Genomic DNA, 23,874 nt, shown 5'->3' with positions numbered 1-23,874 from the left:
CAATGCATCTTACCTGGCAAAGAAAGAGGCGGCGGCGGAGGTGGTGGTCGGCGCCGTCGTGGTTGCAGCTGGAGTGTGTGAGGGAGAGTTTGTGTGTGATGTTGAATTTGTGTGTGAGGGTGAGTGTGTGTTGTAGCGGTTCAGGGCAGCTTCATTCAAACCTTCTCTGGAAGCCTCCGAGATCATCTGAGAGATCTGATGGAACACAAAGAGAAAAAGAGTTACTTTTAGCTATTGTTCACAAAAAAACACAAGAGTTGAGAGAATAGATTAAAAATAGATCAATTTGTTATTAAGATTGAAAAGGTCAATAGGTCAGAGATGCAGTCACAGCTGGACTACAGACAATCAGATTCAAAAGGTTTGAAATCACAATAAGTGACGTTTTCTGCGTGTGTTTCGTTGTTCCAACAAGTGCATGTGTGCAGGGGTGACTAAGGGAATGATAAGATGTGTGCGTGTGTCTTCAACAACAATTAGCTGTTGTTAAAATATAGAATCCATCAAAGGAAAGGAGAGTGACATAAAGATCAACAGAAAGAATGAATGAAAGAAGAGAGTTTTCCTTCTGATTACTTAGATCATGTCAACTGTATCCATGTCCTTTATGAGAAAACACACACACACTCACACACACACACATACGTACTATGTCTCTGCCCCTTGTCTTTCCCAGGTGGTCAGATGAGAGACCATAACTTGTGTCCCACACATCTACTTTCATATCCTGTTAAAGGATATGTTATGTTCATTTATTTATGTTCTCTGATGGATGTTTAGCATTCCTTATTATCATTTATTATTTCATATTTATATCTATTATAGGACATATTTACAAGCCCAAACTGGTGTTTTTGTGAGGTACAGAACAATTATCAAATGATCAAATGAGAAAAAAATTTATGCATATTTTTCACCAATGTTTCATTTTAGTTATTTGCCTTTCTTGAGGGAAATTTTAAAATATTTACAAGATACTATGTCATTGCAGCAGCTTTGTGTGTGTGTGCGTGTGTGTGTGTGTGTGTGTGTGTGTGTGTGTGTGTTTGTGTTGGATGAAAAAGTCAAGCCAAGGTAAATACTTTAAAACATTCTACCTTTCTCTTGTGTGTTGTCCTTGGCAAACAGACAGCAGATAAGCTCTCTAGTGATCGTAGTGAACCAGCAGCAGAACGCTGTCTGGGCCGCAGATAGACAGAAATCAACAAACACGCACACCCTCCCTTCCTCGATTTCTCCCTTCTAACCTAATGACTCTTCCTTCACTTTCACCCTTCCTTTTCCTTCTTTTCCGTTACCTCTCTTCACTTGTTTTTAATGCATCAACCTTATCCAATTTCATTCTCTTTGTCCCTTTGCTCTGCCCTTCAGCTCTTTACATTTCTACTTTATTATTGGATCATCCTTCATGGCATTTGTGCTTTATTAGATAGTATGCAGTGAAGAGACCTGTGAACTTATGACACTGTAAAGAAATGAAAACTTGCTGTTTGTTGTTACTGTTTCATCAAATATATGATATATTATACATATACAACAACTTTACCTTTATCAATCTTTTTTTAAGATAATGTTTTTGGCATTTTGCTTTTATTACACATATGTGGAAAGAGCGAAGGGATCAACATACAACAAAGGTCCCCTGGTGGAGTCTGGTTGTATTTGTGTGTTGTTTCCATCAACAAATACTGTACTGCCAGAAGCATTTCTACAACAGACATAAGTCTCTCTCTCTCACACACACACAAAGAGGCATTTACATGACACATTTAACTGCTTTGTGGTGTGTGTGTGTGTGTGTGTGTGTGTGTGTGTGTGTGTGTGTGTGTGTGTGTGTGTGTGTGTGTGTGTGTGTGTGTTCGTGTATGCGCAGGTGACCCATTCGTGAAATAGATATAGATTATTGATTATAGTTCTTTATGTGCTGCCAGCAGCCAGACAGCAGAGCACCTAAATCATAACCATATGCTCCAATAAAGGAACTATAGCTTGTGTGGGAGTAAATCTGCAAGCATGTATGTCTGTTGTGTATATGTGAGTGTGTGTTCTTGTGTGCGCATGTCTAAAAGTCTCTGCACCTGTGTGTAAATCAGCCCCACCATGCGTATATTTACTGCTGAGGGCTCCTGGGGTCCAGGCACGCAGCCCACTGCCTTGATAAATTACCTACTGTAAATGAGATGCCTCTATAGTTTATATACCATACCATTCTGTGCATTTACATCCATTTCAGATGCTCCAACTTAGCTTTCTACTGCTGCATTATTAAAGCAGTGGTGAACGTTTGGAATAAAGGTCTAGTGAGCTACATGGAATATTTGTGCGTTTGTGCCAGTTACTCCTTTATCCTGATAAATGGGAAGAGGAAAATTACCTGCACAGTGTGAGAATAATGACCCCACAGAGGGTTATTATGCAGGTTGAAAACCAAAAAGGGTGGTTGAACAATATGTGGAGGGTCAGTGAGGGTGCAGAAGTTCAAACCGCTGGACTGACATACAGTAAAGACCACATTTTCACTGCATTTCCCAGAGTCACACAAAAAAGTGCAATAACTATATCTTCATTCATTTTATCATGAGATTACAAATGGTTTGCTGTTTTTCTCTGAGACCGCTGTGTGCTGATGGGTAATTATGCCTCTTCCCTCTAATTAAACCAGCTATTGTATGAGAGCTGTCAAATTAGTTCTGCAGCTGCACACAGACAATGGAAAGATAGCATGATAATTCCTATTTAAATCAAATTCCTGCATGGTCACCTGGCTGGTGCATCTACATGGATGGCTGATGTAGCATTTTGGGTAATGTAGTCACTGAAATAAATTATGTTTTTGTTTGCTTTTATGTGGCAGTAATATTGAAAATTGTAGTACTGTTTCTATCTGACATGTCCCATTCAGATTTACATATAGGGCAAATGGGGTGAGTGGCTATCTCCACATTTTACTATAAATTTGATTAAATTACACTGAATGAAACTTTCTTGATGCCTGTGGGGATATTAGGTCACCACAGCAGGTGAAAAAAAGGACATATGTAGATAATGAAAGGACAAACAGGGATAATACAACAGCAAAATGTGTTGAAAATAATGCAGCAAATCAGTGAATACACAGCACCAAGTTTTCATAGGACACTTGGTTCTGAGATTGTACTGTACCTGTAAATGCTGGACTTTGATGAATGTGATATCACATTTCCTCTGAAATTATGAGGTAAAAAAACCTCACTTACACACTCATTCTGTCACTTTCCAACCTATTCTTTCCCTGCTCTTAAAAAAAGGTAAAAGCTGGTTCATTCATCTTCATTACAACACAAACACCATTTCCCCAGCATTCACCTCCCTCATCTGTCTCTCTTACATTTGTTTTATTTCTCCATCCGTCTCCAACCACAGGCTACTCCAAGCCAATGTAGAATTTGTGCCTGAAATTTAGGGTTTATATGAGGAGGGTAAAAATAGAAATGGTGTGTTTTTATGTTCATGTACGTGTGTGGTCTTTCCTGTTTTTATCAGGGGGGATAGACACAATCTGTAAAATAATCTAACTGCTTACTGTAGTAGAGTAGAGGGAGAGACACACAGAGAAGAAATAAGGGAGTGTTTATTTATTTCATATTGGATGTAGGGTTACAGAAACAGACAGTATGTGAGACAGAGTGGGAAAGGAAAGAAAGCAAGTAAGTATAGAGGGCACAGAAAACAGCGATAGAAAGTAGACAGGACACAAAATGAATAGAGATGTTCAGAGGAAGGAGGCAAAGAGAAAAAAATGGATGAGTTGAAGTGAGGGATAGGGAATGAGAGCAAAGATGAAACAGATGAGAGTGGGATTAAATAAGATTAATATCAACATATATACAGTATATTGAATTGAAAATTCAAAAAAAAAAAAAAAGAAAATTGAAGTTCGATTGGAAAACAGCCTCAGGGCTGCATATGCCAAAAGATATGAAAAAGACACAGTTTCAAGACAGAAATATGTAGTTTTATGTACATTTTCGTGGCAGTACTGATGACTTCAGGGAATAGCAAAGAAAATAAAACATGCTCTGATCATGCTCTTTTTATCCAGTTATGCAGCAACACACATTTACACCTAATAGCTCTACGCTGTCTTCTACTGTTGGAACCTGAGTGGTTGCACTGTTCTGTCAAAGAGGGTTTAAAGGCCTTGCTCAAACTGACCTTAATGGGAATAATTTTTGCAAAACACATAGTTCACTTTCTAATCAACTTCTGTTTTAGCTGATGAGATGAGAGACGCTGAACTGTACATGTACCTGTGGTAGTTTGCTGTCTCTGATGCTCGATGAGTGGCTTCTTAAACATTAATGACGTTGAATTATAGTTAGCAAGCAGCGTTATCAACAGCGAAAAAGGGAAAAGGAAAAGCTCTGCAGTAATTAAACCTAAAGGATGTCCAGCAAAGTCTGGCACTGTATGGCAGTGAAGGTCTAGCTTTCATTTTTGTTCGTGTGTGTGTGTGTGTGTGTGTGTGTGTGTGTGTGTGTGTGTGTGTGTGTGTGTGTGTGTGTGCACAAGGGTTGTGTTGTATCTCACATCCTGTTTCTCTCTGTGAGATAAACAATACCAAACACACTCAGAAACACTCGAGCAGGCACCACAAACAAATACACGGCAAATTAGGACGGCTAATCTAACCACTGTTGAAATCAGTACACATACACACACGAACACATATACACACACACACACACAAACACACACACACGCACAGATACACACTCCACACTGTGTAAACCTGTTTTCAATTAGCTGCTTGAAGGACAGAGGGAGGGCAAAGAGACAATGTTCAATTGTTTTCTCATTCCAGAGAAAGAGAGAGAGACACAGAAGAGAGAGAGAGCATCAAATCAATATGAAAAATGAAAAATGAAAAGAGGGAAAACAGTTCAGTGCATTAGAGTGAAAAAAGAGTTTCTATGTTGTTTCTTTGAGCAAATCTATAACATCACTGAGCACACTGATGCCTGACTGTACAGACACAATATGTAGTAAAGCCTGGACCCTTGTTTTACGCTCACCAGCATCTTGTTCGTTCAATTACTGGACCCAGTTTAGCGTTGCCAATTAACCTGATCTGCATGTCTTTGGACTGTGGGAGGAAACCAAAAAGAACATGTAAATCCCATCCAGAAGCACCCCAAGTTCAAACCAAAAATCTTCTTTCTGTAAAGTAACAGTGCTAACCACTGAATCAACACGCCGTCCTCTATTTTAAATAAAAATGATTTCAAAACCATTTTAAAAAGTTCATGGCCTCCAGCACCTCACTGATCCCAGTGAGCCACCTAAAAGATTTACACTCAGTCCATTATAATCAGTCTCCCTTGTTCTGACTGAGTCAGTGTTTTTCATTTGTCCCAAACTACTTGTGGGACCAAAAAGGAGAGTCCTTGTAAATATAAAATGTGGAGGTTGTCACTTCCTAGAATGCTGATCCAGCAAGATTTTAATGTCAGCTACACTGGCAGACACAATGGCTCCTCTCTCGGTCCTCCCTCTTTCAGCTCTCTGTCTCGCCTCTGTCTCATATTATGATACCTCCTTTAAAGGTGAGATTTTAATCATCTTCATATCTTGTGAAATGAATTGCAACACTTTATTTTAAAATAAATCCAATGGCTCCACACTGGTTTTGCTGTTGGTAGTGTTTCTGAAGACTAAAGCACACATTTTCCATGAAGCTCACAAATTCCTGCTGCAGTGCTTTGGCTTTAACCCCCTCACGTTCCCTGCTGTTGCTCCACATGTGTTTGTTTTCTCTTTACATTTGCTGAAGAGCTTGAACATGTTGGATGAGATTTCTCTTTTGGCTTGCGATCGATCATCTGGCAATGTAAGACAATCTGAGAGCTTCAGTGATGCTTGAACATCAACAGCCATCTTTTATGTTTTGAGCTATACAGCAGATCTCCAACATCATCCAACTCTCTTGCAAAAAGGAAATGCAGTTAAGAGGTTTCTAGTCAATGTCCACGTATACACTGATGTCTCAGAATTAATGTGGTCCTAAGAAATTGATGTTGAAATGACAGATGAAGCATCTATGATCAATTTTGTCTTATTCTTATTCTCTTTTTTCTCTCTCTTTAACAATCTCTCTTACCTTCTCTTCATCTATTGTCAACATCTCTCTATCTTTTACTCTAATATTTCTTCATTTCCCTGCCTCTACCTTCCATTCCCATTCTTCGATCATCTCTGTGGGCAGCTCCTCCCCCGTTGTCTCCCTCTCTCTGTCCCTGAGGGGTGAGTCTAAACGAGGGTGATTTATTGTCGTGCTCCGTTTCTCCTTTCCTGCTGAAACACCATTACTGTCAGATTCACGGCAGAAACACTAACATCTTACACCTCCAAATACAGATAGTAACTCAAATACAGAATGCAGAAATGCAGCAACCAAAGAAAAACTTTCATATGCCTACACACCTGCACACACCTACAAACCTGCAGGCATGCAAGCCTGCACAGCATACATACTGTATACACACAACAAAACACATTTGCACACACACATACACACAGATTCTGACATACACCAGACATAATGTATTAATATACAAATGCACAAATACACATTTACACAAAACAATCTATAAACTGGTAAAAAAAATATATATATATAAAAGAAGGACAAAAGTAACACAAAAATTATCCTTCATTATCTAAAAAGAGAAAGATTTAAACACTCACTCTTTCCCTGTAAATTTCATAAAGACAGGCCAGAATACATAAAGGCTCTTAAGCCTAATTTATTTCTGACCATAGGACAAGATAACGAAACAATTCCAGAGACTGTACAAAGTAATTTCCACCTACAACTCCATATCTCTGTATCTGATTCAAGTCATGGACTGAATAACAATATAAAGAGAGATGGGAAACAGCACGAGTGAGGAGAGAATGAATATGAAGCAGACAAAGTGCGAGAAAGTCAAGAGAAATAGTAAAGGAGAAGGAGAGAAAGAGGCATAAGAAATGAGCGAAGAGAGAGAAAATGTGTGTGTGTGTGTGTGTGTCTGTGTGTGTATGAGAGAGAGAGAGAGAAAGAGAGAGAGAGTGAGAGCGTGAAGGGGTACTGAGGGTGTGTGACATAGAGTCTCCAGAGTCCTAATTATCACTGTATGAATTATTACATCTGTAGAACACGTTTGTACACACACACACATACACGCACACACACGCACGCACACACACCTCTAGATCTCCCCTGGAGTCTCAGCTCTCCTGCCTCCTTCCATACACCTCTAGACCACTCGTCACCGGAGGCGTTTTCTCCCTTCTTCCATCCTGCTCCCTCTCTTCCCGTCTCCTCCTAAAACCCTCTTCTTTAATTTCTTTCCATTTGAGTCACTTTTACGGTTTGAATCGCACCAACCTGATGCTAGATGTGCTGCTGGTGAGAAATAAATATTTTATAATGTACTACAGATTATAGCACTGATGATTTGTCCTTGCAAGTCTGTACATTATGTCTGGTTCTTTTAAGTTGAGGCTTCCCAGTCTCATTCACCAAATCTGATACAAGCTCAATATTTTGTGGGTGTGAGTCGATTTACTTTACTATTCCTCCAAAAATGTTTCAAGACTGTAGATGACAGTTTTTTTTATTCTCTTACAGTTTCTGTTCCTCTGATGTCTTTTCATTTTTTATTTTTTTGTTGCTGTCCAAAATGATATGTCTACCAAAAAGCCTTTGTTCTAAAACGCGTCCTTATCTCACTAGGAACACACAAATAGTTATTTGTGCATGTCTGTCTTTGCCTGAGGCAGAGAGAATATAGCTTAGACTGACTTTTGCACAAACTGAAGGGAGGAGAGGAGAGGAGAGGAAAGGATGCATGTTCATGATGAACACATTATCTCTGGAGTTATGATTATGTCACTGGATGATAGTTAACAAGGTCACACTACAGTAAGTATGCTGAAAAATTAAAATGTTGCACTTCCTCTCATGTCTGTCAGACTCATATCAACAGATGTATTCATTTTCACGCTGGTAGCCTGTTACGTTTGATGTAGTCATGTAAGACCAGAATTAATTTAATCAGTTTTCATATTTGATAATACATGTCCTATTCAGTCATGTATGCAGGTACAGTGGTTAGTGGGAATGAGTATCATTTGATATTCATGTGTGACTGTAGTACAAACACGCACACACACACACATATCTAAAGGTGGCCTACCTGGTACGGATAGAGTGTAACTCCTCCATTAGTTCGGTTCAGGTGCTGATGTGCTTGTAAAGCTGCTGTACTCAGTACTGCTCCAGTCCCATTATTACTGCTGGTACCACTATTATTGCCAGGGCTGTTTACTCCAGTTACAGGCTGCTGTTGGGCACCTGCTGCTTTTCCTGAACTCGGGGACCCGTTCCTTCTGTCCATCCCACCTCCAAGACCCAGGGAGCTGGGCTTGGACCCCAGTCTGTGCCCTTGGCCTTGAGGTTGTTGGTTTGTGGGAGCACAGCTGGATGTTTGCCCGACTGAGGGACTCCCATGGCTGGGGTTGGATGGTCCATGGCTTGGGCTGGGTGTCGGGGTCTGACTGGGGCTTGGGGAGGGTAACTGGGAGGAAGGGTGTGAAACAGCAGCTGTAGCTGAAGAGGAAGAAGAAGGGAGAAAAGGGGGAGGCCATTCCCGTGATCCAGATGCTCCTATCGGTCCTGGGGGTCCCGGAGATCCATATCGTCCAATCGGGGCAGGAGGGGAAGAGATGGGAGATAAATCCCACTGGTCGAGAGTGAGCACCATGCGCACAGCTTCCTGTTTAAGCTGAGTGAGGTGAGTGGCACAGACATCACAGCGACTGTCACGTTCATTCCATGCTCGCCGAGAACTGTTGGGCACCTGAAGCTTATCATGGAGGAGGAGAGAGAAGGAGGGATCCTGGAGGGAGAGAGAGAGAAACAGAAGGCATTAGACTGGTGTCTGGAGGAATGAATGAATGCACGTTCAAATTTTGAACCGTACTTGAACAAACAACTGCAGAGAGAGGACAGAAGAGGAGAGGAGAGGAGAGGAGATGAAATGATAGGCGTGTTCATGTTGTACAAGTCATGACTATGAATATTTATAGAAAACCCAAGAAACACAGCCATGTAGCCTGGGGGAAGATGTGTAGAAAGAGAGAGAGAGAGAGAGAGACACACACACACACACACACACACACACACACAAACACACACACACATACACACAGAGCAAAACCTACGTAGCACGCACACTGATCTTTAGGGTCTTAGTGTCTATAAGGTAAAAGTGCAACAGACACTGACAGAAAGGAGAGTGTCCTAATACAGAAATGACAACAGCTGACCTTATACTCTCTTTTTTCCCTCTCCCTTCTTTTATTTTCTCAGCAGGAATGTTGCTACAGTGCAGCCTGACTTTGTGTGTGTGTGTTGAGTGCATGATGTGACTTTGCACCTTTGAATCATCTGTAAAGCATCTTGGTGCAGTAAATACTGAAAATATAAAAAGATAAAACATATAACTCTTCATACAAGAGGTTAATTTCTTGACTATCAAATTCTCACAATGAGAAATGACTCAATTAACTTCCCATAAAAAGGCAATAAAAAAACTATTGGGTGAAGAAGGAACAGCCAGCAAAGGTGACATGAACTATATTTCATTCATTCGTGTCTTAGAGGGAAGTATTAAACATTAAAATGATAGAAAAGGACACATAATTAATGACATTGCAGTTGTAATTACTACATTGATGGTATCTAAGATAATGGCTCCAGAAACAGCATTCAACAAGAACACATCCACTGACATTTTGAGCATTTTTACAGTGGCTCACAGTTGATCTATTCATTTTAAAACCAATTTCTCAATTTCTACTGTAGCTGAATTGGTAAAGCACGACACTGAAGGCTGTAATGGTCTATTTGCAGGAAAAAATTCACAAAATTTGAACAGACAAAGGGACACTTGTGGAAAAATAATAAAACACTTCTTAGCTTCAGTATCCTCATGTTCATGAACATGTCACGGTTTCTCTCAGTTTTCTGTAATAAAAGTTAAGGATATCTTGACTTTTACCGTTTAACCAATTACACAGCTTCTGAACAGTCCAACTTCTGTTGTTGCTCTTTCATTACGGCCACAGATGTGTGCTCCTAATGGGATGGACTGTAACTTAACAGTCCATATGAAGCTGTGATGAGTATTCACATATGTAGTTGAGCAACGTTTGATTGTGACTCTATTCAAGTTCACCTTTGCGGTTAGTAACACACTGCCAGGCTTTCTGGTTCCCAGGAACACCCATATAAAAAATGTCAGTTTTAAAAGGTGATCAAAAGCACTTGACAGAAATGCAGTCTTTAATGACTGTTCAGATAAAACGTAAAAAAAAGAGAAAAAATACTAAATGTATTGTTTTCCCCTTTTTCCTTCCATTCTCATGTTGGTCCACTGTGTTTTTTATTGTCTTTACCCCTTATAGGTTTGTTGAATTTGTGTGTCTGCGTGTATGTGAGCGATTATAGTTGCGAAAATCTGGGTATTTGTCCAATTTATGTGTGCGGTTATCTGTGCCTGTGTGCATGAATGTATGTGCATGTTCAGGTATGTATTACGTGCGTGTATGTGTGTGTTTGTGTACACATGTGCTGCCCTTTTCCAGACTAATTGGAGCCACTCTCACAGAGCAAAGCCCCTCTAAATCTCCTGCCACGTCTCTCTGGTCTAAATATCAAAGTTAACAAGCAACCAACACGCACACACCCAGATAGAAATCTGTGACTAAACCTCGACTGACCCCAGTGAAAATATTTTTTTCAAATTTTTTGCACAAAGCAGTAAGCATGTTATCTGGCAAACGGTTATTAAATGAATAGTTTTTCCTTCTAAAAGTCTGACTTTACACAAGGCCCTTGGAAATGAGTGAGTGTGACGATTGTCAGTTTAAGTGTAGGTGTAGTGTCAGTGTATTATCGGCGAGTGTACGTCTGCTCAAAGGCTCTGTAATTCAACAAAACATCTGTGGCAGGTGGTGCCAACTCACTTGATAACTGTAATTACCTTCCAGCGTTACATCAGCCCACCTCTTAACACTGAAGCCAGGTATCAGTGTAGACCCTCGCCTTTTTCTGTGCAAGTGATACAGCATCTGTACATCAAATTGAGTGTACGGTTAAATGTAGAAATCACCTCATGCTATTTTAACTCGTGTTAGAGACTAAAGACATGTACAGTCTCCACAAGTATGAAACCTGCAACTTCTTTGTTATTTTATGTTATTCTTTTCTCATTCTTGCCTACAGATGACATGAAATCTTTTCTCTGTAACCACTTTCTCTTGAATGACTGCTATTACGAAGCACTGCTGCATGTAAAACACATTCACCATCCTCTCAAAAAACTGGGTAAGCTGTCATCCTAGCTAAGATTCTACGTTTGCTGCAGCTTTTTATATAACGCAAGGCAATTTCCACGTGATTGATTTAACGATAGAAATAAAACAGACAACAGTTTAAATATCAATGTACAATATGATGAAGTGCTGCAATAATATCACTTATGACACATGTTGAGCCATACTAGTTGAAACAGAAATCACACCAGTATTGACAGTTGTTCAACCTGCTGAGACCTTTATTTGAATATCTCAGTACATCATCATGCCAGGGAGGAGGCTGTGCATGTAGAGTATTAATCAAAGTGATGAACTCTTTGTTTGGTGAAGCTTAATCAATAAATGAGTTATGGAGATACAGCATTAGTACGTGTGTGTGTATGCATCTCCAATCAATAGGCATGTGATCGGCAGAGGTTATCTCAGCAGATTTAGACAGACAGATGATTGACAGAGAGGACAGAAAAAACAAAGGGACCAGTAGATAAATAACGAGTGACTGACAGGTAGATACAAGAACATTTATAGTATCAACAGGCAGCTCTCTTGACGACACACCGTAAATATATCCTAGCATTCTATTATTAACTGATTGTTTATATGCTGTGCACTAAAACCTACCTTACACTGAGTTGTATAACTATGAAAAAAACATTACATTTGAATTTTCTCCCAAAATATCCTTAACTGTAGATTATCTGGATGTGTGAGTAGTTGGCCTCTTTGGTGGCCCTTATGCTAATAATGCAATGTAAGCTTGTTAGTAAGAAACACAGAGTGAATGTAACATACTGTCTGCAAAAATCACAAAATAAGCCTCTATCAATAGCAAGCCTGTTACCTTTCTGCAATCAATATACCGGCTGTGTGTGTGTGTGTGTGTGGAAAGTGTGTGTGCAAATGTGTGTGCACACAAAGAGACATTTCATCTAATATTAAAATGCAACCTCTCAACCTGAGAGCTGCCTGCTACGCTATGTCAACAAACCACAAGACCACAAGCTACACACACATATGCACGTGTGTGTGTGTGTGTGTGTGTATGTGTGTGTGTACATATAGATAAAGACTACCTTGTTACTTGGGCAAACTAAGAGGCATAACGAATAGAACATGGTTTTTAAACAGAGATATACACACATGCAGTCAAACATAAGCCTGGCTGGCATGAGAACCAAACATACACTCCAGGCTACATAAAATAAGCTACTGGTGTCTCCCTCTGTGGCCCTCCACACACGCACGCACGCACACACACACACACACGCACACACAAAACATGTTTGCAGAGTGACACGCATGAATAGAGGCAGACTGGAGGAAAAGGAGCCGAGGAAGAGCCAGATATCAAATGCAGTCGGCTATTTATGAATGCATTTATTCCATTTTTCAGTGTATGTTCAATAGTTCTGCTTATAGCCACAAGGTTATGACATATTTTCTGCTAGGTGTAAAAATTGTGTGTTTTCAAATTGTGACCGTAAATTTTATGCATCTGGACAGGATCGCAAGAGCGATAGAAATGACAGAAAAAGTGCCCATGTGGCCAGTCAAAACACATAAACTGGTATCTCTTCCTCCTCTACATGGATTCTTCCCTGCATGACTGCTGATTGACAACAGAACACAGTTAGTCTTTCTCTTAATCTCTGAGACTGATTGCTCTGCTATCAAATTCCACTGTACTGGACATATGTAATGTCATGTCAACTACATTTGGTCACTTACCCATGGGAATGCACTAAAATGTACCATAAAACAAAAAAGAGTAGGAGATAAGAGGTGCTGTGCTCCCATGCAAGGAACCAGTGTATTTAGTGTCAGTGTTTGGAACATACAGATGGACATGGGAAAGGTGGATTGTGTTGCAGAAGTAGTTTACTAGTAGTTTTCATGGATGTTTTTACTATTAAATTCATTTCTGGTGTCATGTATTTATTCTTTTCACAACATTCTGTGAAAAGTTGTGTAAAAGTTTAGCTTTGATGTTACATGTATATTCACAAGTTCAAAGCAGTTTCAGTCTTAAATCCTCATTTACTCTTTGTACATCTCACCTTCATGCTCAGTCAGTTATTATAAAATGTATTTGATATAGATTTTTTTAACTACTGTTTAAAATAATAAATTGTGAAACAATGTCCCAATCAATGTCAAATATTAAGCCTGCTTCTCCTGTTTGGTAAGAATTGTAAAGGTCAGATCTTTGCCAAAAATGTGCGGAAAAGGGAACACCTAATCTCTCTTGGCTTCTTTCGACCCCCTTCTATCTCCCTGTCACACACACTCAAGCACACACGCACAGCAGACAGGCAGCTAAAGGAGCATTAAAGTGGACACGGTGTACGGTCCTTGAGATGAGGGCCCTGTTGTTCCAAATTAGCTGAGATTTGGGAAGCAGCCAAGCTGCCTCGCCAAAAAGAAGAAAAAAAAGAGTAAAAAGAGAGCTGCGGTTTTGAGGGGCAGAGAGAGAGGGAGTCTAGGAAAGAGAGGAGCTTTTGCTAAAACTGGGCATGAACACTGTTTGAATACACACACATACACACACACACACACATCCATTAAACGTCATTAACACTCTAGTACAAGGTACAAATAGCCTGCACACACACATACTCTCTTTCTCCCAGTGCCCCCTCTTTGACCCTATTTCTGTATTTCTCTTCCCACTAATGCTTCCTTTTTGTTATTTTGAGCTCATCTTTCAAAACAGGAGTATCACTGAGTTTGTTTACATTCCCCTGGTCCAAACATACACACACACACGCATGCACACACACACACCCTAATTGGCTCTATACTGGCAGACAAACTAGAGTTCAGACCAGGGAAAAACAATCTTGAGTTAAACTTGAGTTAAATTTGGAAATCTGATTGGAAGCTATTTAATTTTCCAAGTAAAACTTTAAAGGATTTTACAAAATCAGATTTAAAATATGATTATTGGTGTTATTAGAGACTTTAATAAGATTGTGGTTAGATAAGAATGTCCTATTGTGAACTACTATATTTCTTGCTCTCCTCCCCTTTTCCTACTTCCTTCACCCCCTTTATCTGTTTCTCCCAGCCATCTCTTCACCTCTGAGTTCATCAGTATTCTGAGAGTGATTCAATCAGCACCACAGTCTGTGTGTGTGTGTGTGCTCTTGCATGTGTGCATGCATGTATGTGTGTGTGTGTGTATGTGTTATTATTTTCCTCCTACAAGGGCAGACAAACATAGCCTCAGCTGTACTGTGTAAGGATGAAGTGAGTGACAGAAAGAGAGAAAGTAGAGAGACAGAGACAGGGTCCAAGCTAACTGAACAGTGGCCTACGCGACTCCTGTGTAGTGTGCTGACAATCAGTCTGTGTAGCAATGACATGTGTGTGTAAGTGTGTGTGTGTGTGTGTGTGTGTGTGTGGTTGTGGGTGTGTGTGTAGGCTGGAAGGATGCTATTACTGAGATTTGATGAGAAAAGACAGCTCTGTCCTGTTTGTCCCTCACTGTTTTTCCTGCGAGTGTGTGCACTGGAGTTAAAGCATTAAAATAAATGTACTGTCACACAAAACAAGACTTATCCCATTCACACACACACAAACCACACACACACACACACACACACACACACACACACACACAGACACACACACAAGAATAGACATGCATACACACTGTCCACTTTTAGGTACCCACTGGGTATAAGACAAGACAGCATTTTGACACTGAATTACGTGATTGCAACTCACCACCACGATCATCTCTCTCTTTTTCAAACCTTTGTCAGATCCTCTTTTCACTTCTACTATATATAGAACCAGTTCATCACAGACACTTAAAAAATAGGAAAGAGGAGACGATGGCAGATCAGAGAGGAGGAGAGAGGAGAGAAGAGAACATAACAGGAAAAGCCTAATTCCTCCATGAAAAGGAGAGGAGGAGAGGTCTTAGCTGGTTGTAGCCAGAATGACGCTGGTTGATTGGCAAGTGCATGCATGTATGTGTGTGTGTATGTGTGTATGTGTGTGTGTGTGTGTAATCAGTTCCAGATGAGTGACCAATGAAGGTAAACCGTTCCTCTTCCCCCCATACTCATTTACCTCCCTTGATCTCTCTCCTCGTTCATCCCTCTTCTACTCTGCTCCTGTATGCACTGTATAATATACACACATGCACATGCATTTCTCAGCAGGTCTAAGATCAGTGAATTCATGCAGAAGAGATGCAGACGGTCTTTTGCACCTGCTCAACAACACACACACACACACACACACAGAAGGCAGGAGTGTGAGAAAGTGATAAAGGGATGGTGAGGAGTGAGAAATGGAAACCAGCAAAAAGAGAAAGCAGGAGGCTGTCAAGAAAATACCATAAATTTCAAGTGTGTTGGTGGCCGATGATCACACATGATCACACATCACACATGATGGAGAAGGATGTGTGAGTGTGTGTGTGTGTGTGTGTGTGTGTGTGTGTGTGTGTGTGTGTGTGTGTGTGTGTGTGTGTGTGTGTGTGTGTGTGTATGTGTGTAAATGATTGCATCTGGCGTTTGTGCAGGAGCAAGGTCAATAACACAGAGGTTGTAAATGACATCACATATACAACAAACACATGGATGCGCACACATATTGGACAAATGTTAAAAACTGACCGAGGTCAAGCACTAGTCTCTCTCCAAAACACACTCCATCTCACACTCTCAGTCTCTCTCTTTTGGTGTTTGTTTCTCACTCTCAAGTTTGTTTGCTTGTTGTACACCTTACACACACACACACACACACACACACACACACACACACACACCGGTGCATAATATTGGATGTAACTGTAGCCTCACAGGGCCAGACAAGATTCTGTCAACTCAGGACAAGAAAACACATCTGGAGACAACTAGTTAAAATTCCACCGATATAAAAGCAACACACCCAGGCTTTCATTTGACAGCCTGCTCTAAAATGTTTTTGAGTCTATGAACTTTTAACATCTGGTGTAGAACCGATGACAAAATAGAAGCAGCACCTTGTTTACAAGTGAAGAAGACATCATTAAGGCACTATTGCCTCAACAGCTGCCAGTTTATGTCCACATCAGATTTCTTTTGACAAAATTATATAACTGTGATCAGCAGAGCTGCCATCAGTCCATCATTCATCTCACTACCAGAAAAGTGATGTCCACTACCACGAAATATAGTACTATATTCCAGTTTAAGGAGTTTCCCTTAAAGGATGTTTTGTCGATTTTAAACACATGTGATGTGTTCTCCATAAATACAACAAACTGCTCTACTGGAGTCTGTCATGGTGACTTTACACTAATGCTAGCTTTTGTTAATTAACCACCATGTAGCCACAGGCTTATTGTCAGTAGGGCAAAAGCACCATTGAAATTTCTTGTTTAAATCACTCAGCCTGTTTTGCCTTTGAACATTTTTTTGTGTGAGGAAAATCTGGAAAAAGTATCATATGTGAGGGAGACAAATAAACTGAACCACAGTTGATGAATATAAAAGAATAGAGAACATGAGGTAATGTAACCCCTTTTTTACTTTAGTTGAAAACATTAACAAACAGGAACCAATTAGCAGTTAAGTCTCAGCCAATTTTAAGAATTACAATCTCATCCATCTCTAACAATAAAACTGTGATCAACGCCTTTTCACTGAACATGGTGAGACGGAAGGAGCGATGAGGTGAGGATGGACACAAGGAAGAAGAATGACTGTGAGAAGAAGAATGGTTTGAGGGTAAATTATTTTGAAGGAGGGAAGGAAATGAAGAAAGGAAAAAATCCTACAGAGTTTGCTTCATGCTCACAAAGGTGGCATGTTTAGAGAATCAATCATACAAACAGACTCAAATCGACCTGCTGGTCTATAAATCAAACAGCTGTTTAATAGCGTGTTAGTGAGAGTCTAAATATTGGGGAAACCAACCACTGCCTCCCCAGAATTTTCTCTTTGTTTCTCTCTGTTTCCCCTTACTGACAAATAACTTAAGGAACCCTGTAGGTTTCCTCTTCCTCTCTCTCTCTGTTTCTCATTCTCTCTTATTTATTACCTGCACCATCCCCCTCTCTTCTCTCTCTCTCTCTCTCCCTGCAGTATGTCTCCTTTAATCACCTTTTTAATTGGTCATTCCTTCACATGATCCAATAATTGGTGTAGGAGTTAGATTGGTTAGGACACAGCCGTAACATATTAAGCACACACACATGCACACACATTTGCACACATTCACCCCTGGATGAAGTTGCTTTTGTACGCATTTAGATGAACAGACACACGCTTATTTCTGCACACATTTACACACACAAACTCCCTTGTGATGTTGATACGCTATATTAATAACAAAGAAAAACACATTAGAATGTTTGTGTTGCCATGGCAATGCAGAAATGAATTAGCATATGCAACTAACTAGCTATAGGGGATGAAAATTACCTGCTGCATTCTCTCTCACTGGAGGCACATGTTTGCGTGTACACATTTATATTGTATTTGTGAGTGTTTGTACAGCATGTTTGTGCACTGTATATAATGCTGTGTGTGTTCTGTGAAGCTGCATACTATCAGTAATGATACAGGTTTCAGACAAACACGCACACACACACACACACACTCAAATGGATCTCTCTGTGAAGATCTTTCTCTCAGTGCTCATCAATTTACAATTTTTATTCAAATAGGGATGACAAGTAATTATGCAGTATGTTATATTGCAAGACCTTCTATAAAACACTGTAGTGCATAATCAAATGAAGTGCTAACAGAAAACACTGACACTTAGTAAAAAAACATTTGATCAGTAGATCAAAACAGATCATGCAAGATGTATTTTGTGTTTGTTTCTCCCTACTGATGAGTAATAATTAGCGTACATGGTATGGTTTGGTTTATATATATATGTGTGTGTGTGTGTGTGTGGGTGTGTGTGTGTGTGTGTGTGTGTGTGTGTGTGTGTGTGTGTGTGTGTGTATGTGTGTGTGGTAGTGTGGTAAAGGCATAAACCCATGCATACCATCACCACCACCAGTCCTCGAATTAAGAGGACTGTCTTCACCACTTGCCGAAGTTAGTCCTTACTCTCAGCTGCCGTGGGGGACAGGAAAGAAGGGTTGGTTCACTCAGAGAGGAAGAGACAGTGGCTTCATGCGCTTTGATGTGTTGGTCTTCATGGATGTTGGCACCCTTTGAAAATGTTACTTCTTTGAATGGTTGTGGGCCAGAAACTCTCATGAAGCAGGGTCAGTGTGGAGGTCTCCAAGAGAGGCCCTCAGAGAGTCTTTGAAGCACTTCCTCAGACCATGTTAATGACGCGCTTCGGTCTGCAGAGCCACTGTTTGGGATTGACAACCATAATTAATTGGCTGTCTGAATGTTGCCATGGGTTAAGTGCTCATAAGGCATTCGGTTCCATAAAGTTCTGTTTTCCTTACAGCGAACACATGCACGAATATACAAAACCTGTGTGTGTGTGTGTGTGTGTGTGTGTGTGTGTGTGTGTGTGTGTGTGTGTGTGTGTGTGTGTGTGTGTGTGTGTGGCGGGATGTTAAACCCAATCAAAGAGGGTACAAAATATTGAAAACAGATGCTACGGACAGATCAGTTTGACTACACAAGGTCTCCCTCTCTTTCTCTCTGTCATGCTCTCATGCAAACTTAAGTGTTTGTGTGTATTAGTGCATTTTTCATTTATGCTTCATGCATATCTAAGTGTGTGTGTCTGCCTCGCTGTCTGTGTGTGTGTGTGTCTGGACATATATACAGTACTGTGTGGCAAATTCTGTCTTCATGTTAACAGTCTGAGCTACAAATCTTGCTCCAGCTCTTTTAATGTTGTATAGACAAGCCCCCTGCTACAATGTAAATGAGTTAGCTGACTGGAAGAGAGCCTGCTTTTTATTAGCTGGCTATCTACATTAGTGCCCAGCTGTAAATGAAATAGTTGCTTAAATTTCTACCTCTTTTATATGCAAAAGTTTCTTGCTGCTGTCTGTTTTTAAATGATCTAACTGAGCACGGTGGTGCCTGACTGTAAATGAACTGTATATAAACTCTGCTTCCTGTTTTTAAAATGAGTCCACCATCTGCAGAGCTGCACTGTAAATGAGGCATTTGCTAACCACTACCCAAGTTATGTGTTAAAATAATCTACCTCAGTGTGTTAGCTAGCTGCCAATTAGCTAGTTGTCTGGCGCCTGAATATAGATGAGAAACATGACTTCGATGCTACCTAATTTAAGTGGGTAAGTGGTCTATGTAAATGCCTGTTTTCACATGGGATATGTGCAGGAATACCAGGTGGTTCAGGGGGATAATCCTGTAACACCATACTCTGTTCAAATTGAAAATACAGCTCATTTGTTGCCATCCATTTTATTATGTTTCCTATGACCTGTAAACCTAAATGTCTAAAGATAATGTTTGATTGAGCCTGAGAGTAAAATGCCAGATTCTAATTATTGCCAGTGAGACATTTTTCTAAAGGTTTTACATCACCATGTGTTAACCCCAGACATTGTGAAAAGGATCCATATCTCAGACAGTGTTAGGAGTGACCCCCTCCTACACACTGAACAGCACCCCAGAAATTAAACACACTCTGGCACCATGCAGCAATTACTGAACAATACACATGCTTCATGGACTACATGGAAACCACACTGCCTATAACTTTCTTTCCTCTGTTCTGTCTCCATCCTTTTCAGAGATGGGTTCCCACCTCATCTTTAACTGTTGCAAGAATGTCTGTAATTATAGAAGTATGATTCAGTGGATTCCTCTCTCACACAACCATTTATCTCCTATTATTGTCCTCCCTCTATTTTTTCTCTATCTTTTCCTCAAGTCCTCCATCCTAACATTACTTGGTCTGTTTCTCTGGTATCTCCCTCACTCTCCCTCTCCCTCTCTTTTTCTCTTTTCAGCTGCACCTCTCTTCTTTCCTCTCTCCCCACTCTCTCTCTCTCTTTCTCTCTCTCTCTCTGACAGTGATGAATTGCCTGTTGGGTTGGGTAATCCATCTTGCCGTATCCCACACCTGAACACACACTCTCCGACGCCCTCTCACTGCTCCCCTACTCCCCTCTTTTCCTCCTCTTTTTCCCATCCATCCATTCTTCCCTCCAGTACCCTTCTATCCCAAGGTTAGTGAGGCTCACTGGGGAGGAACTGAAGGTAAAGATCTGCCTGACAACTCCTGCTTATACATGTGTGCACACACACACACTAAGAAGCAGGTGAACAGTGTGTGCACAGAGACAGTGAGACAGTATGTGTAATCTTGCACACACAAACTCAAATATACGAAGTCAGTATAACGGTGCACTTCAGGGACAACATAACATATCATATACATACATAAAAACACCTGTACAATATAATTAATTTATATTCATACAAATGTACTAACAGATAATGAAAAATAGACCCTTCGTTTGAATGACTTTGACACAAAACAATAACTATTCTTTGAATAACAGATAATTATAGAAACAAACTATGCAATGCAGTAAACCTCATTGACCAGGATTTGTCGGGTGCTTCCCCTCAGCTTTTACAAAGAGGTTTTATGTGTTTTAACATAAACTTTAAACCTTCTCTGGGTGTGTTTGAATCATTCTGCAAGCCTCTAAAATGAATACACTTTTTATTTTTTTTTACTTTTTACTTTTTTTGAAGGTCAAATGAGCATGCTTGCTCGCTTCCAGGCTTCACATTCACACAGTAGCACCCATTCATACACAGGAGCTCCTAAAAGCACAGTGCTCCACTGTTAGCCATTGAGCTCCTTCTGTGGAGTAGCTGAGGGTCAAGAGTGCATTTGTTACTGGGAAATAGGAGACTTACTCATCCAGGTTTTACACAGACATCAAACCTGGATTGAAAAAGACACAACTGTCCTGTCAACAAATGCTCAGTCAGATATTGCTTTCTTGGTCAGATATCCAGTTGGAGCTTCAGTGAGAAGGAACAAGGGAAGAGACAGAGATACAGGGACATAAAGGTTAAAGAGGGAGAACCCTGCTTTAGTATAACTCCCTCTCTGACAGTGTCTGTAGCCTGATGCACAGTATGGCAGAAAACAGTAGATAACAACAACCATTTCAAACCCTCCAAATCACACATGTCAAACTCAAGGCCCACAGGCCAAATCCAGCCCAGCACCTCATTTTATGTGGCCCACAAGAGATGGCAAAGAATATAATTTGCACAATACATTTCTATGCTGCGTTACAGAAATACAGTGTCCATAAACTACATGTCCCAGAATCCATCCTGATTTTGTTATCTGCGCACTGAAGGCGCAAATATCTCTGTTGCAGTATACGGACGTCAAACCACTAGATGTCAGTATACACTAGATTCTATCATCTCAGTATCATACAACCGTTTCCAGCAGTGGCATTCTAACGGAGTTGTTGTAGCTAAAAGTAGTAGCAGCCTGGCAAAATGTCGATGCAGAGGGAAGGCAATTTAATGAGAGATGGAAAGCGAATACATGTTTGTGCTTAATGGAGACAAGCTGGTATATCTTTTTTGTAATGAAGCAGTGACAGTGCCAAAGGAATACAATTTACGGCAGCACTTTGACACCAAACATGGAGTCTTAGCCACCAAGAAGAGCAACAAAAAGTCCAAAAGTTAAAAAGGAGCCTGCATTTTCAACAGAATATGTTCAAAAAAGTTACAGCAAAAAATGATGCAGCACTGAAAGCCAGCTTTATTGTGGCTGAAGAAATCATCCAATCATCAAAGTGTTTTTCAGAAGTTGCATTTTTGAAGCAGTGTATGCTGAAGGTATGTCAGCAAGTGTGACCTTACCAGAAACAAGCTTTTAACAATGTCAGCTTATCAACAAACAGTATCGCAGACCGAGTCAGAGAGCAAGCGGGAGACCTGATGACACAGTTGGCTGAGGAAACAAGCAGTTATCTGCCGTTTTCATTAGCTGTTGACGAAAGCACTGACATCACTGATATGGCGCAACTAGCCATTTTTGTAAGAGGAGTGAAGTCGGACTTGTCTGTCAGTGAGGAGCTACTGGGTGTGACAGCCATGCATGGGACGACAACGGGAAGGTACATCTTCAATGGAGTGGAGAAGTTGATAAGTAAAATTAAATTACCCTGGGAAAAGTTGGCAGGGCTTGCTACTGATGGGGCACCTGCAATGTGTGGCGAGAGAACTGGCTTGGTTGGACTGGTGAAAGAGAAAATGCAAAAAAGTAACCGCCCCACATCCCTGATAGCTTTCCATAGCATTATCCAACAAAATGCTCTGTGTGGCAATATCCTGGAACTGGATAATGGGGATGTGCAACATGATCACAGCTTTCCAGCTGATACTGCGCCTATGGAAGTCTTGACTGCAACAGGACAGTCTTTCCCACTTTCCTGTCTGTCAAAGCATCTCAACCTCAGCCCCAGGTGCTTTCTCATGCGCTTGATTGGCTACCAAAGTGAACCTGTTGATTAATGAATTCGATCTGTGCTTCTCTGACTTCAAAGCACAGCACTCAACCTTTGCCATCTTTGCCAATCCTTTCACCACCAACATTGACAGCGCACCACATCACCTTCAGATGGATTTAATAGAGCTGCAATGCAACAGTAGACTGAGGGCAAAGTTCCAAGATGCTGCAATCAGGGACTTTTACCGTCTCCTCCCCCCTGCTTTGATGCCACAGCTCCGACTTCAAGCTGCCCATGTCCTGTCCCTGTTTGGAAGCACTTACCTGTGCGAACAGATGTTTTCAATCATGAATCTGAACAAGACCAAGCACAGATCACACATCAGCAATGACAACCGCCACGCTGTTTTACTGATTGCCGCTGCACAAGACCTCACTGCACAAGCATCACTCTCACATCCCACTTTGTCCACATCATGTCTGAGTAACCTGAACCATCAGTATCATTATGCACACATGAAAATAATAATTTGAAGAGGCTATTTCATTGTGGGCTATAATAAGGCTACAAAAACTGAAACAAACCTTATTGTTGCTTTTACTTTACCACATATATTACTTTGTATGTGTGGGCCTATAATAGGCCTACTTTGTATTATAGTTGTACAGTGGAATGTCATCACAGTCAAGAGTAGAGTAGGCCTAATACTTGACCACTTCATTTTTAAGCAACTATACATTTTGGATTTGAAACCTTGCTTCTAGGCTACATAAACTCAAACAATTATTATTATTATTATTTTGACATTATTATTTGTTTGTATATTTCACTTTTTAAATAAATTGTATAATAGTTGTACACTTGAATGTCTGCTTGCCATTATTTTTCCTAGAATTCTGCTTTCAGAGCTAGTTATTAATTATTAAGTTATTACTAAAACCACTAATAATCGAATGCAGAGGCAAATATGTAATATGATAACAAGTAGATACATTCATATAGTCTTACATTTACAACCGGCCTTTTGAAGGCAACCACAATGCTGATGTGGCCTGAGATGAAATTGAGTTTGA

The 23,874-nt window shown here is 40.4% G+C and overlaps 1 protein-coding gene across 1 annotated transcript in view; it reads right to left on the bottom strand.

Moving 5' to 3' along the window:
* Positions 1 to 23,874, bottom strand: part of kif26ba (kinesin family member 26Ba) — an 88,812-nt gene that overhangs the window by 49,874 nt on the left and 15,064 nt on the right. Inside the window, exons 3-4 of the mRNA XM_042417094.1 lie at positions 8,223 to 8,924; positions 14 to 195 (exon numbers count right to left, since the gene is read on the bottom strand). Of these exons, the coding sequence (XP_042273028.1) occupies positions 14 to 195; positions 8,223 to 8,924 (884 nt within the window). The remainder of the gene's footprint in view (positions 1 to 13; positions 196 to 8,222; positions 8,925 to 23,874) is intronic.

This window comes from Thunnus maccoyii, chromosome 1 (assembly GCF_910596095.1).
Source record: "Thunnus maccoyii chromosome 1, fThuMac1.1, whole genome shotgun sequence".
Taxonomy (NCBI): Eukaryota; Metazoa; Chordata; class Actinopteri; order Scombriformes; family Scombridae; genus Thunnus; species Thunnus maccoyii.
The sequence above is the reverse complement of the archived record's forward strand: the minus strand, read 5'-3'. Positions and strand labels throughout refer to the sequence as shown.